This window comes from Mus musculus, chromosome 5, assembly GCF_000001635.26.
Source record: "Mus musculus strain C57BL/6J chromosome 5, GRCm38.p6 C57BL/6J".
Lineage (NCBI taxonomy): Eukaryota > Metazoa > Chordata > Mammalia > Rodentia > Muridae > Mus > Mus musculus.
The window spans coordinates 150,068,610-150,085,115 of record NC_000071.6 but is presented as its reverse complement, the minus strand read 5'-3'; the positions used below and the strand labels follow the sequence as shown (position 1 = coordinate 150,085,115).

At 43.3% G+C, this 16,506-nt stretch overlaps 1 protein-coding gene across 6 annotated transcripts in view; it reads right to left on the bottom strand.

Moving 5' to 3' along the window:
- Positions 1–2,565: 2,565 nt before the first annotated feature.
- Rxfp2 (relaxin/insulin-like family peptide receptor 2) overlaps positions 2,566–16,506 on the bottom strand; it is a 63,876-nt gene continuing 49,935 nt past the window's right edge. For 3 of the 6 annotated variants that reach the window (XM_011241022.2, XM_011241021.3, XM_006504911.4), the window contains 2 exons: positions 14,718–14,936; positions 2,566–4,171 (listed from right to left, as the gene is read on the bottom strand). In XM_011241022.2, the coding sequence (XP_011239324.1) occupies positions 3,912–4,171; positions 14,718–14,936 (479 nt within the window). In that variant the 3' untranslated portion in view covers positions 2,566–3,911. The remainder of the gene's footprint in view (positions 4,172–14,717; positions 14,937–16,506) is intronic. The other 3 variants (NM_001289566.1, NM_080468.2, NM_001289564.1) reach the window with 1 other exon arrangement.

The window sequence follows — 16,506 nt, the reverse complement described above, 5'->3', positions numbered from 1 at the left end:
AAAGGGTATTCTTCTTTCTTTCTTTCTTTCTTTCTTTCTTTCTTTCTTTCTTTCTTTCTTCTTCTTCTTCTTCTTCTTCTTCTTCTTCTTCTTCTTCTTCTTCTTCTTCTTCTTCTTCCTCCTCCTCCTCCTCCTCATCTTCCTCCTCCTCCTCTTCCTCCTTCTCCTCCATTCTGACACAGGGTTTCTTTGCATAGCCTTGGCTATTTTAGAACTTCCTCTGTAGACCAGCCTGGCCTCTAATTCACACAGATCTGTCTGCCTGCCTCTCCCTCTGCCTCTCTGCCTCTCTGCCTCTCTGCCTCTCTGCCTCTCTGCCTCTTTGCCTCTCTGCCTCTCTGCCTCTCTGCCTCTCTGCCTCTCTGCCTCCTCTCTGCCTCTCTGCCTCTCTGCCTCTCTGCCTCTCTGTCTCTCTGCCTCCTCTCTGCCTCTCTGCCTCTCTGCCTCCTCTCTGCCTCTCTGCCTCTCTGCCTCTCTGCCTCTTCTCTGCCTCTCTGCCTCTCTGTCTCTCTGCCTCCTCTCTGCCTCTCTGCCTCTCTGCCTCTCTGCTTCTCTGCCTCTCTGCCTCTCTCTCTGCCTCCTCTCTGCCTCCTCTCTGCCTCTGCCTGCAGGGTGCTGGGATAAAAGATGTGTGCCACCACCATCCAGTGGGAATTCTTATCTAAAAGCAGACATACTTGTAATGGTTTTTCTATCCCTGTGACAGTGTAGGGTAAGATTGTAAATCTCAAGGCTATCAGACTTAAGTGCATGCTATAATATCAGATTGGTGACTCCTATATCGCTTTTAGTTTCCCATAAAACTGCCAACTTTCCAGAAGCTTCTATAATTTGTGCCTTGAGCCCTCCATTCAAGAACATGGATATTGGTAACTGACAGCTCTCAGGTAGATAACTGGGTAGTCTTGTTTATTTCCCTGATTCTCATATAAACCACTGACAAATACCACTGGGGGTGGGTGGGGAGGAGTTGATTTCCTTTTATACTTCGGGTCACACTCTATCAAGGATGGAAGCCAGGGTAGGAATTCACAGGGCAGAGACCATGGAGGAACGCTTCTTACCACTTGCTCTCTATGGCTTGCTCAGCAGTCTTTCTTATATAGAGCAAGCCCATTTGTCTAGAGTTGGCACTGATGTGTTTATAAAAAGATAAAGAGAGGGGGAATATGTTATATGAATATGTTATATGGAGGTGTGGTGAGGTATGGGGGAAAGGAATGTCTCAGCGGGTCCATGCCAAGGCATCCCTTCCATTGAGGGACCAGGCACAGTACGGTATAGTATAGAACAGAGTTTATTCAGGACATGGAGAGGGGAGTTAAGAGAGTAGTAGAGGCAGAGAAAAGGAAAGAGAAAGAGGGAGAGAGAGAGGGAGAGGGGGGAGAGAGAAAGAGGGAGAGAGAGAGAGAGAGAGAGAGAGAGGAAGAAGGAGGAGGAGGAGGAGGAGGAGAAGAAAAAGAACAACAAGAAGAACAAGAAGAAGAACAAGAAGAAGAGGAAGAAGAAGAAAAAGAGGAGGAGGAGAGAAGGGAAGGGAAGGGGAGGAGTAGAGGCCGGTCATGAACTTGTGGAGAGAGAGGGGGGGAAGGGAATGGGGAGGGGGAAAGGGAAGCAGAGAAAGATCAAGAGACAAACAAGAGAGGGCAAGAGAGCAAGGCAGGGCAAACAGCTCCTTTTATAGTGGGTCAGGCCTACCTGGCTGTTGCCAGGTAACTGTGGGGCAGAGCATACCTGGCTGTTGCCAGGCAACTGTGGGGCGGAGCTTAGACAGAACGCTATTGGCAGTGTACATACTGGGCTCCCACATTAATTATCAATCAAGAAAATGCCCCACCGACATGCCCAGGAGTCAATCTTTTGAAGGAACCTGCTTGATTGAATTTCCTTTGATCAGGTGTGTCAAGTTTGTGTCAAATCGACAAAACTAACCACACGTAGTCATGGGCCACAGACAAGGGTTTTAGAGTCAAAACTGCAATGTTCTAGACCAAGGACCTAGTCTGTCTGTATTAAGTTCTTTGTTTGGATTGTGGATTTGGAAAAGGCCATGCAGCGGCTGTGTCCGTCGGGTTCCCATCTCGGATGAGTACCTCAGCCGAGCATTTAAGGAAACAGTGATTTGGCAAAGGCTGCCGGAGGTGTCAGTGGAGCTTGGCCTGTGTTGCCTCAGTCTATAGGAGGAGAAAGCTCATCTCCCTCTCAGCAGTTTGGCAACAAAGGAAGGGCGGGGCCAAGATGCCAAGATTCTTTGAAGGCCACGCCCGGCCACGCGCCCCTCCGTGACTTAACTTTCATTATATAGGTCGCACTTCTTCCATAAACTCGCAACAGTGCCAGCACCCAGAGATGAAGCCCCCAGGAACCATTAGAAGACATTTAAGATCCAAATTGTAAGAGTGGCTAAGGACTTTAACAAGAAGTCAGCAGCGACTCTGCATAACCAGTGAAGAAACAGGAAAGGAAACAGCCTCAGGGAGGAAGGCAACCTGGTCACAGGTAGTAGACACCATTTCGTAGAACCCAAATGCGAATCGCTCACTGAGAGAAGAATCACACTCTTGGTTAAATGGAGGGACTTGTTTTATGACTTTATTCAGTGTTAGGATAACTGACAACTTTAAGGTTTTTGTTCATTTGTTTTGTTTTCTGGATGCTACCGGATAGAGGGATAGCATCCATTTACTCTGTAGGAAAAGGTGACATGATGTGCTTAGATAGATGCTTGCATTTGTCTCTTCAAGGAACCCAGAAAGAAGGGAAAGGTAGTGACGAAATTCACGTACTGTTTCATGCTTTGGCAACAGAACAGAAATGTCAGCCGTGTCTGATGAGACATGGTGTGTACCCTAGCCATGGCTGGAGATGCGCTCAGCCGTTAGCAAACCTACCCACATTGTTTGTCAAGCTTAAAGTAACACAAACAGATGCAAAATATAAATTTATTCATAGTATTTTCCCCCCACAATTTTAAACCTTCAGGATAAAAGTGTCCAAGTCTTCATAAACATTTTTCACTTTAAAAAAAAAAAGAAGAAGAAGAAGCCAAAGTTTCTGGTGTTTTTGTGTGGGGATGGGGAGATCTGTGCAACTAAACAAATGGCCCCAGATCAGACCCGCTGTCCTGAGTTATATTTTAACTCTCCCTTTAACTCTTTGTGCTAAATGAGAGAGAGAGAGAAAAAACTGACCAGAAATAGAAATATTGTTCTAAAGCATTTGAGAATTATAATCTTTGGGGAAAGTTTGGGTTTCCAATTTCCTTTCCTCTGTGGGTGATGTTAGAAAAAAATCATCTAAGATCTCAGCTTTTCTGAGCTTAGAGGTCAAGAGGCGACTGACTCTAGTCTCCCACAGCATGTCTCCTGCTTGTCTGGTCATGCTAGTCACGATAAAGTGGTGCGAAGAACTGCGGTCAAAGTTGCTATTCCAGCAGCCTGCAGAAGCTCTCAAAAGTATCAATAAGATGTTGACGGTTTCATTCGCTACTGAAAGAGCAATGACAAAGATGTTCATTTTGTGCCTTGGTGGTCACACTGGAATAAGATGTCATAGATGCCCATACTTAACAGACAGTGCAACTCGGTGTAAGAGAAGCCATGGCAGTGTCTACATGTGGGCATCCAGGGCTAGGCAGGCAGTACTGACTGCCTGGAGATCCACCCTGTATCAGTCTACATGGATTCACTTGTATATGCCAGGTCTGAGCCGGCAAGGATGCGATGCTATTCTCAGCTTGGTCCACAGGTCCTAGAGCTGCCACCGGAATGCAGGGGCCAACAGCCATTCCATTGTGTCCCTGGTGCTGAGTGGGTGGCTGCTGGCCAAGATGGAAACCTTCTCAGATGCCATCTTCCCCAAATTGTACCTTGTTTTAGGTAGTACCCTCAAAGTCCAGCAATCCAAAGCCTCTACGGGGAGACCGGCTTCATTATACTGTCCCCAAGGGCTATTTTGCTCAACACTCCAAGTTTAAGTGAAGACTCGTCTGTCCACACAATGGAAGCGGATAAACTTTTCTTCTTAACTTTGAAGATGGGTTTCCTCCGATGTTTGTGCAGCAACTGTTTCAACTTGTCCTTAAAAAAGGAGGTCGTCAGAGTGTAGAGGATGGGGTTTAAGGCGCTGTTCACCGGAAGGAAAAAAACCACGATCCAGGAAGTGATTGTGCCTGGCGAAATAAGTTTGAAAGGAAATAGAAAGTGGATTTTCTCTCTCTCTCTCTCTCTCTCTCTCTCTCTCTCTCTCTCTCTCTCTCTCTCTCTCTCTCTCTCTCTCTCTCTCTCTCTCTCCTCTCTCTCTCTCCTCCCCCAGGTCCAGTCCTCCCCCACCGACACCCGTCCCCAGCCCATCCCTACTGCTGTAGCAGAACACCAACTGCAACCTCCCCCACAACAATCTCCCGTGGATCCCACACACTGTCCTCACCTAACTTCCCTGTTCCCACTCGTGCAATTACAGCAGGCAGCAACTGCTAAAGCACAGGTCAGGCTTGTTGACATTCCTTCTACGCTCCGCCCAATAGTTACCTAGCAACAGCCTAGTAGGCCAGGCTTGCTATATAAAAGGGACTGTTCCCCTCCCCCCCTCCCTTTCCTCTCTGACCCCTTTCTCCCCTAAGCCCAAATCTCTACGTTTCTCTCTCTCCCTCTCCCTCCCTCTCCCTCTCTCCCCAACCCCCATGGAGGGGTGCCTCAGCATGGGCTCCCTGAGGTACCCCTTCCCACGGCACCATACCATGCTATATAAAACATATCCTTGGCCTTATAACACATATCAGTGCCTACCAGAAAACCAGGCAGGCTGTCTGCAGACCTCCCCTTCCTCTTCTTTCTGTTCCCCAAGACCCAACTCCCCAATCTCACTCTCAGCTCTGCAGCAGAAATACTTCCCTGCCCCCTTCTCCCATCTTCTGTGGATCCCACAGATCTTCCCTTCCTAATCTTCCTTCCCCCAATTCGTTTCTTTGTCCCAGACCCCAAGTCCAGCATGCACCTCCCTGCTAATCCAAGGCGCAACAAATAGGCTGAAGGCAGACCCACACCTCTCCTCCTGCTCCTGGGTTCAGACGCCCTCGGTCCAGTCCCATCCCAGCTCTGTAGCAGGAAACCTGCTGAGGTCTCCCTTTCCTCTCTGATCTCATTCTCAGTGGATCACAAAGACCTTCTCTTCCAACCTTCTTTCCCCCACCCCATCTCTCTTAGCCTTCAACACCAGTAGGCATTCCCCATGGACACAAGAGCTGAACAGGACAAAAACCAGGCAACACACATCATCACATGCTCCAAAAATCCAGAGAGGAAACAGAAACCAAGGAACAAAACACCCACCCCACAAAGACAAATCCAGCAATCAGTGCCTAGATATTTAATCATCCCAAAACCAGACGCTGAAACTCCAGTATAAAAACACAACAACAGCCAGGGTACTAACTCTCCATGAGAGCACAGCTATCCTACCATAGCAGGTCAGGAATATTCTAACCTCGCTGAAGCATAAGACAATGACCTTAAATCAGCCTTTATTGATAGCATTTCCTTAAAGAGGAAATGGATAAATCCCTTAAAGAAATCCAGAAAAGCATTTAATCCCATCACTTGGGAGGCAGAGGCAGGCGGATTTCTGAGTTTGAGGCCAGCCTGGTCTACAAAGTGAGTTCCAGGACAGCCAGGGCTATACAGAGAAACCCTGTCTCAGAAAAATAAATAAATAAATAAATAAATAAATAAATAAATAAAACAAAAGAAGAAGAAAAGAAAAACAAAAACAAAAACAAAAAAAAGAAATTCAGGGAAACACAACAAACTAGTATAAGGAAATAATATGTGCAAGACCTGAGGTTGGGAATAGAATCAATAAAATGCAAACTAAGGGACTTCTGGAACTGAAAAAATTCAGGAAGTCTAAGGGGAAGTACAAATGCAAGCATCACCAACAGAATACAAGAGATTGAAGAGAGAATCTCAGGTATAGAAGATATGATAAAAGAAATTGATACATTGGCCAAAGAAATCTAAAAAAAAAAAAACAAAACTCCTGACTCAAAATATCTAGGAAGCCTGGGATACCATGAAAAGACTAAGCCTAAGAATAATTGGAATGCAGGAAGGAGAGAAAATCAAGCTCAGGGGCCCAGAAAATGCTTTTAATAAAATCATAGAAGAAACTTTACCTAACCTGAAGAAGGAGATGCCAATAAAGGTACAAGAAGCATACAGAGCACCAAATAGATAGGACCACGAAAAAGAGCCCTCTTGGCACATCATAGTCAAAACACTAAACATACAGAACAAAGGAAGAATATTAAAAGCCGTAAGGGAGATATATCAAGTAATATATAAAGGCAGACCTGTTAGAATTATATCCAACTTCTCAATGGAGACTGTAAAAGCCAGAGAGAGGCCTGAGCAGTAGTCCTACAGACCCTTAAGAGATCATAGACACCAACCCAAATGACTACACCCAGCAAAACTTTCAATCACTATAGACGAAGAAAGTAAGATATTTCACGATAAAGTCAAATTTAAACAATCTCTCTCTACAAATCTAGTCCCACAGAAGGTGCTAGAAGGAAAACTTCGACCTAAAGAGGTTAACTACACCTACTGAAACACGGGAAATAATCTCACACCAGCAAAATCAAAAGAAGGGAAGCACACACACACTACCACCACCACCACCACTACCACCAGCACTAGCACCAGCACCAATGACAATACCAAAGTAACAGGAATCAACAATCATTGGCCAGTGATAGCTCTTAATGGTCTCAATTCCTCCATAAAAAGACACAGTCTAACAGATAGATATCACCTCAGGGTAACAGGTTAAGAGAAAGATATTCAAAGCAAATGGACCTAAGAAGCAAGCTGGGTAGCCATTTTACTACCTAACAAAATAGACTTCAAACCAAAACTACTCAGAAGAGATAGAGAAGGACACTTCATACTCATCAAAAGAAAATCCACTAAGATGATATTATACAAGTTTGTGAAAGAAACACGACTACAGCTTAAATCACATACTAACCCTCACACATTGATAGTGGGAGACTTCAATACCCCACTCTCACCAATGGACAGGTGATCCAGACAGAGACCACACAGAGAAATGCTGGCGCTGACAAACCGTATAAACCAAATGGATCCCAGGTGTTTACAAACCTTTTCAGTCAAACACAAGAGAGCACACCTTCTTCTCAGCACTTCGTGAAACTTTCTCCAAAATTGACCACATACTTGGACACAAAGCAAGTCTCAACAGATATAAGGAAATTAAAATAACTCCCTGCATCCTCTCAGACTGCTACAGACTAAAGCTGAACAAGACAAAACAAACAAACAGCTTACAAGCTCATGGAACTGAACAACTCTCTACTGAGTGAAAAATGGGTTAGTTCAGAAATAAAGAAATTAAAGACGTTTTAGGTGGAGAGAGAATATCCAACTTAACAAAGTCAGAACTAAGGGAGGGGACAGATAACAAAAGGCAGCAAGGAATTCCAGAGAATCATAAGGATTTACCATAAAAACATGTACTCCATCAATTTGGAAAATCTAAAAGAAACGGATATTTTTTTTTGGATAGGAACCACTTATCAAAGTTAAATTAAGATGAGATAAATGACTTAAATAGATCTTTAAACCCCCAGTGAAATAGAAGCAGCCATTAAAAGTCTTCCCCCAAAATCAACCAAACAAACAAACAAACCACCAATCCAAAAAACCAAACCAAACCAAACTAACTAACCAACCAACCAACCAACCAACCAACCAACCAACCAACAACTAGGTCCAGATGGTTTTAGCACAGAATTCTACCTGACTTTCAAAGAAGAGTTAATACCAATACTCCTTCAATTATTCCACAAAACTGAAACAGAAGAAACATTGCTTGATTCATTTTATGAGGCTACGCTCATCCTGACCCTCAAACTACACGCACTCAACAGGCAAAGAGGATTACAAACCATTTTCTCTTATAAGCGTAGAGGTAAAAATACTCAACAAAATACCTGCAGACAGAATACAATAACACATCAAAAAGATCACCCACCATAGTCAAGTAAGCTTCATCCCAGAGAAGGAACATACAAAAATCAGTAAGTGTAACCCAGCATTTAAACAGACTGAATGACAAAAACCACACGATCTTCTTATTATGTGCAGAGAAAGGCCATGGACAAACTCCCATGCCCCATCAGGATGAAAGTGCTGGAAAGACTAGGGACCCAAGGGAGAGACCTAAATATAACAAAGACAATGTACAGCAAGCTTAAAGCCGACATCACATTAAATGATGAGAAACTCAAAGCAATCCTACTAAAATCAGGAACAAGAGAAGACATCCACTCTCTCTATATTTATTAAATTATTACCTGAAGTTCTAGCTATAGCTATAAAATAACTGAAGGAGAACAAGGGGATATCAATTGGAAAGGAAGAAGTTAAAGTTTTTATTTTCAGATGATACAAAAGTGACCCTAAAAATTCCACCAGGGAACTCCTACAGCTGATAAACACTTTTGGCAAAGTGGCCTGATACAACATTAACTTTAAAAATTATAATAAAAATTAAAAAAAAATCAGCCGTCCTCCTATATATCAATGACAAATGGGCTGAGAAAGAAATGAGGGGGAAACACCTTTCACAATAGCCTCAAATAATATGAACCATCTTGGGCTAATTCTAACTAAACAAGTTGAGGACTGCTATAATAAAAAAATTCAAGTCCTTAAAAAGGATATCAGAAGAGGGAAGATCTCTCATACTCCTGGATCTGTGGGGTTAAAGTAGTAAAAACGACCATCCTACTGAATAAAATCTACAGATTCAGTGAGATACCCACCAAAATTCCAACACAATTCTTTATAGATCATGAAAGGACAATTCTCAACTCCATATGGGAAAGCAAAAACAAACAAACAAACAAACAAAAAACAACAACAACAACAAAAAACCTGGGATAGCTGAAACAATCCTGAACAGTGAAAGAACCGCTGGAGGTCCCACCATTTCCAATTTCAAGTTGTACATCAGAGCTATAATAATGAACCACATGGTATTGGCACAAAATTAGACACGTTGATCAATGGAATTAAAGTCCAGACTTAAATCCACACATCTATGGATATCTGATTTTTGATAAAGCCAGAAACACACAGTATGGGGTAAGGGTGCAGGAAAACCCAGCATCTTCAACAAATGATGCTGGTCAAATTGGATGTCTGCATGTAGAAGAGTGCAAATAGATCTATTTTAATCACCTTGTACAAAACTCAAGTCCAAGTGGATCAAAGATTACAACATAAAACCAGAGCCACCAAATCTAACAGAAGCAAAAGTGGGGGATATCCTTGAATGCATCGGTACAGGAGATGACTTTGAACAGAACAGCTATAGCGTAGGCACTAGATCAATAATAAGATAGACTTCAAGAAACTGAAAAGCTTATGTGTGTCAAAGGTCACTGTCAAAACAGCAGCCTACAGAAAGGGAAAAGATTTTTACCAACGTCGTACCTGATAGAAGACTAATATACAAAATATAGAAAGAACTCAAGGAACTAGATATCAAAGAAACAAATAATCCAATTTGAAAAGCGGGGGAACAGATATAAACAGAGAATTCTCAGAAGAGGAATCTCCAATAGGTGAGAAAAATCTAAAGAAATGTGCAGTATCTTTAACCACCAGGGAGATACAAATCAAAACTACTCTGAGATTTCATCTTACATGTGTCAGAATGGCTAAGATCAATAAAACAAGCGACAGATAATGATGGTGAGGATGTGAAGCAAGGGAAACACTCCTCTATTGCAAACCTGAACAGACAGTATAGAAATCAATATGGCAGTTCTCCAGAAAGTTGGGGATTATTCTACCTCAAGATCCAGCTATACCACTCTTGGACACATACCCAAAGGACACTCCATCCTGCCACCAGGACATTACTCAAACATGTTTATTTTGTCTTTATTCAAAATAGCCAGAAGCTGGAAACAACGTAGATGCCCCTCAACAGAAGAATGGGTAAAGAAAACATGGTGTAGCTGGGGGGGTGGGGTGGTGGTGGTGGTGGTGGTGGTGGTGGTGGTGGTGGTGGTGGTAGTGGTGGCTGTGGCACACGCCTTTAATCCCAGCACTTGGGAGGCAGAGGCAGGCGGATTTTTGAGTTCAAGGACAGCCTGGTCTACAGAGTGAGATCCAGTACAGCCAGGGCTACACAGAGAAACCCTGTCTTGAAAAACCAAAAAAAAAAAAAAAAAAAAAAAGAAAGAAAGAAAGAAAAAAAGAAACGTGGTGCATTTACACATTGGAGTACACAATTACAACAATGGAGTACTCCTCAGCTGTTAAAAAAAAAAATGAAATCACGAAATTTGCAGGCAAATGTATGGAACTAGAGGAAAAAAGTTATCCTGACCCAGAAAGACAAGTGGGGTATGTACTCACTCAGAAGTGGATATTAGCCATGAAGCAACTGATAACCAAGCTACAATCTGTAGGCCCAGAGAGGTTAAGGAAAAAGGAGGGGTCTAAGTGGGGGTACACATGGACCTCCCTCAGAGGGGGAAATAGAATAGATTTTTTCAGCAGACTGGGGACCAGTAGGTATGGGAGGAGGAAGTGGGGGTTAGGTAGGGGTGAGGTGGGATAAGGTGGAAAGGGAGAGTGCAGGGAGAGATGACTAGAATTGGGAGGCTTATGAGGGCTGGGGTGGAATCCTGATACAATGGACACTTCCTGGAATCTATGAAATGATCTTAGTAATGGGGGATACAAAGTCTCACTTCTTGTAGCCTGGCAAGCTTCCCAGTGGCCGAACAGGATTGCACTCGATAGAGTTGTTGGTCAAGGGGTCCTATGGATCTCCAAACAACCCACACTCTTGCTAAGACAAAGGGATTCTCTCATCCAACTGAGATCAGGCCACCATTGCTGGAGACAACACCCACACAATTCACTGAACATGGAGATGCTGAGCTGGTGCCTACATGGAGCCTTCACACCTATGTGCTAGTCTCTTGGGTGCAAGAAGATACTCTGCAGGTTACGGATAGAGAAACGTGGACATCAACCCATCCAGAAGAACTTAAACCTACAGTCTATCCTACCTGCAAAGTATTCTATGGCAATGGTGGCACAGAACTTGTAGGAGTAACCAACCAATGTCTGATTTGACTTAAGGCTCATTCCACAAGAATGAACACCTACTACTTGAATAACCAAGAGCCAGAGGCTAGACATCTTAAAGACATGAGGTAAAAACAAACACTACTGGTCTAAAAAAAAAAAAAAAACCTAGGAAGAAAGGAGGGAAGGAAGGAAGAAAGGAGGGAGGGAGGGAAGGAAGGAGGGAGGGAGGAAGAAAGAGAGGAAGGGAGGGAGGAAAGAAGGGAGCAAGGAAGAGAGTAGAAAGTGAAATTGGCTGTTTGTTTTTACAGTGTTGGGGACAGAGCCCAGGCTTCATGCATGCCAGGCAAGTACTGATCCCTGGGATATACCCACAGACTGAGGATACTGACTTAAATAGACACACAATACACATAACACAGTGCAGCTGATGTTGTATATATGGATGCTGCCTAGTATACTTAAGGAGTTATAGATTCTTACTGCCTTTTTTTTTTTGAGTTTCATTGACTAAATTTTGGTTGTTGTTAAGGTAAAACAGGAGCAAATGCTCTGAGAGCATTTTGCAAACCATTTCTGTATAAAGGTACTCTTTTGTTCTTTTTGCCTTCATTTTTAAAATAAACTTTATTATTAACAAAAAGGTCACCAAAAAACACAGATGGAAATGAATTAGACGCTAACCCTGTATACTTGAGCTTCTAAAGTTAGAATAACCTTTCTGGATCCATGGAATTTTGCCTTGGATTTTTCACTTTCAGTACTGAATACATTATATATATATATATATATATCACAATGCCAATGTCCCTGAATATGACTAGGTTTGAAGAGAAAGCATTTCAAGAAGTAAGTAAATTCAGAAGAGGTTATTAGGAGTGTGGTCCTGTTCTCAGTTAACTGATGTCTGTGAAGAGGAATTGGGCATGTGAGGAGACCCTGGATGAGAACACAGGGAAACATACAGGTGGAGACATAGCAAAGTGGAGGCTGTGTTTAAAGTGGCCATCTTTAAGACAAATAAGAAAGGCCTTGGGAAAATCAAATCTGAAATCACCTGATCTTGGCTAGCCAGTCCCTCAATTGATTAAAAAAAAAATGAATGTATAGAATATTTTGGTATTGTGGCCTTAGGAAAGAATTTGGCCGCCATAGAGTTAAGAGACTTGTAGAACAGGGGAGCCACTTGAGAGCCATCTAAGAGGCACTCCAGTGAAGCATTGTTACCTCGACAGATCCAGTAGGTAGATCAGGATAGGAGCAGGAAACATTCAACTCACTCATTTGGGGCTTTCTTTTCCTTCCCCCACAACTGGGAGAAACATCTGAGGCAAAATGACAGGTATGGGGGGGCAAAGATGACAAACCCCCATCTCTACTGCAACTCCTGGACAGCCCCAGCTTCCCCGAGTCACTGAGCAAGGCTCCTCATAGAACTCAAACACTGGTTAGCAGCCTGGTGTGTTCCTGACCCCTCACCCTCCTGGGGACAGCTCCTAGCATGGCAGCTGAGGCTTTGTTGTTAAAGACCATGTTGTAAAGAACTCAGTGGAAAATGTGAAGATGAATAAACCATGCTCCCAAACTTTCTGGAATTTATAATTTTAAGAGAGCAATGGACACATGGATTCAAGATGCAGACTGGTATGATGCTGCTCAAGTGGGGCTAACAAGCATGGTGGAAACAAGACCTTATGGATGTTGAGCGACTGGGTTGGGTGAGGCCGTGAATGGTGCCATTAGGGAGAGAGAACTTGCATTGAGCATTGAGGGAGAGATGTGTTCATCGGACTACACTCTAGTCTCCTGAGAGCATGCATGATCACCAGGTGGAAGAAAACCTGGCCAATGTTAATGTCATATCAGAGAAACACAAAAGAGAAAGTTCACAGTTACTCTGGGCTTACATCACAGAATTCATAAGGGTGAGGTGGGAGGGAAGAAAGAGTCCCACATTTGGAATTCATTATGTGAGCAGAGCAAGCCAATGGATGATTTGGTCCTATTGAATTTGAAATAGTCTGATGAAAGGCTTAAGCTGTCCAGGTAGGGGGTCACAGTTTGAAGATTGCTCAAGGAAACATCTTTACTACACACAGTTGGATCTCCTCCAGTGAGCTAACAGCAAACAGTTATGTCATCTGTTTTCACTGCCCCAACCAGAAGAGTCTTCCAAGCACTCAGCTCTGACTGTCCATGGTGTTCAATTCCACATTTCCCATGGCTTGATGGACATCTATGCTTGATGTGAAATTCAAGCAAGAGGGCTACTGGGCCTGGTGTATCACTTTACACTGGGGCATCTGATCAGGCCTCACATAACTGTATAAGCTGAGGGAAAAGAGCTCTTCATCGCTTTCCATGTGCCAGACTCAGGGCTGTCGCAATGATTTAGACACAGCTCCCACCACGATCAGCTCTTCAGGTGAACCTGCTTATGGGCTGTGAGCGGAAGATGACCCCAAGCTCAGTTTAAGAGCTAGGATAAATCCCCCAGTGGCTCCTGGCAGTTAGCTGTGATCTCAGAAAAGGCATCAGGCAAGATACAAACCAATGATTTTTCTCTGTGAAGTCAGGGTGTTTCCATGAGTTGCGTAGCCCTTCAAAGCCTGATATGTTGCTTCATGGTGAGGACTTTGGAATAGGGTTGATGATTCTATCTGGATCTGAGTATCTGAATCATGGGGGGAATTGAGCAGATACCTCTGTGCATGCCTTGGCCCCCAGGTACCAATCTAGAATTCCTGGTGGAACCAGAGATTCTATGTATGTATGTATGTATGTATGTATGCATGCATGCATGCATCTATCTATCTATCTATCTATCTATCTATCTATCTATCTATCTAACTATCATCTATCTATCTGTCTATCTATCTATCTATCTATCTACCTACCTACTTATCTCTCTGTCTATGTATGTACATACACGTGGTGGTTTGAATATATTTGGCATGGGAAATGGCACTATTATCAGGTGTGGCCTTGTTGGAGGAAATATATCACTGTGGGGGTGGGCTTTGAGGTCCTATGCTCAAGCTCTGCCTAGTGTGGAGGAGAGTCTCCTCCTGGCTGCCTGCCCAAGACAGTCAGTCCCATTTTGTTGCCTGTGGAACAAGATGTAGAACTCTCAGTTCCTCCAGCACCATGTCTGCCTGGATGCTGCCATGATACTTGCCATGATGGTAATGGACTGAACCTTTGAAACTCTAAGCCAGTCCTGAGTAAATGTCCTTGATAAGAGTTGCCTTGGTCAAGATGACTTTCACAGCAATAAATCCCAAACTAAGACAGTATGTATGTATGTATGTATGTATGTATGTATGTATGTATGTATATATGTATGTATGTATCTATCTTTCATTTATATTCTTGGCTAAGAACCACTAGCTAGCTCAGGTAGAAGCAAGATACTTAGAATACTAAATATAAAACACTGGGGTGGGAGTGTTAATTGTTTGTACCGATGCCATAGGTATTTATGAAGAATTAACTATGTGCAAGGCACTGTTCTAGACTCTGGCCTTGTCAATCGAAGGGCCTGAGAAGGCACTGTACCTGGGGATGAGGAAGAGGACTGACCTGGTATCTCCACTTGAAGGAGAGACAGGATCTTAACGACAAACACAGGGATCCAGCAGATGGCATCAGAGAACACGATAAAAAAGAACCGGTTTGCAACAGCCACCTCCTTCCCGATGTGGCTCCTCACTTCTGCAGTCTGAAGGGCTGTTTTATGAATGGAGCAGAACATGGTGACATAGGAAATCACGATGACGAGGAAAGCCAGCAAGTTCACACCTGTTGGGAAAAGTACGCTCGTTTCACACTCTCTGAGTGGCCGGCAGAGAAGCATCAGACTGTTGATACAGCACCTGGCACTGGCCTTTCCCAGAAGCCCCTTCTCCTATGTCCTCAGAGCTCTGTCGCTAAACTTCCCAAGAATTTGGGTTTCTATTAGCCTTAAAAGAGGATTTCAAAGGCATATGTCCTTTATGAAGAATTAGGGTTGGAAGCTGAGATCTAGAATACTATGAAGTCAGACTGCCCTTCTCTTTCTCTCTCTCTCTCTCTCTCTCTCTCTCTCTCTCTCTCTCTCTCTCTCTTCCCCTCTCCTCCCCCCCCCCTCTCTTTCACACACACACACACACACACACACACACACACACACACACACACACACACACACCACATGCACACTTGGTTTTGATTTTAGTTCCTGGAAAGTCACCCCTTAAGGTGATTCTGAGATTGTAATGCACATCTCAGAAATAGATAACAATCTCAGTTCCTTGTCTTACACATATGAATAAAATAATCCTAGAATTTATCACGAATATAATTGCCTTGGAAGCACTATTCTTTAAGCTTTGGCCATTTCAATAAATATAACACATAAAAACCAAAATGCTCTTTTTGTTTACTTTTGCCCACAGTAATTTAAACTACTGTGGTTCAGAACCCTTTAAACAAACTCCATTTAGGAAAGAGATAAAAATGTTAAAGATCCAACTAAATGAATCACTCTTTGGGGGCCAAATGGTTTCACAGATACCCCCCATAACACCGATTTCTTGTTTCTCTCACTTGCTTTATTCTTGCTGTTATAAAACATCCAAAATAGTGATTATCAAATTTCTTTTAATGAGCATAAAATTTGCATATATTTCCAGAGCTTCTAAAAACATTCCTAAACTGAATTTAGACTGTGTGGAAAACTGGTAATGGCTGGGGAAACAGTTTAAATTCAAGGTTATTTTTATCCACAGCATTTCCTAGTCCACAGGCTCACTCTATTGTCATACAATAGGATTTTATAACACTGGTTTGTCTGAGGCTTCTTGTCAGAGAGTTTAGCTTAGCATAAAATAAAATGATTCTATTATAGGTGCTTAATCTACAGAGTCTCGCACCTTAATCAGAGTCTCGCGCCTTAGCTATAAAAGCCAGCCACATCCAACTTCCTTAGCACTTCAACTGGGCCTGGCTGGCCCTTGGAGCTGGGGTCCACTTTGAACCCACCGATTTTTCCTGGAACACAGCTCCCACCCAGAATCCTGTCTTCACTTGGCTGTGCCTCCCCATTGATGGGGCTTCATTCCTCCTTCGAAGCCTTCCCTCGTCCTCAGATGTGGATAGCCTATACTCTTTACCCATGGTGCTTTTCGGCCTGTGCTATGAGGATGCGCAAAGGGTCTGCATCCCGCTGTCCATTCTGCAGTGTCTGCGAGGGCTCTGGGTGTTGTCTCTCTAGTTCTTAATATTGTGCAAGGTCATAGAAGATGCACAGTAAATTCTTGTACGTAGTGGTGGTTTGAATGTATTTACACAGACACATATATGTCGGAGGTCTCTATGAAGATCATCTGCA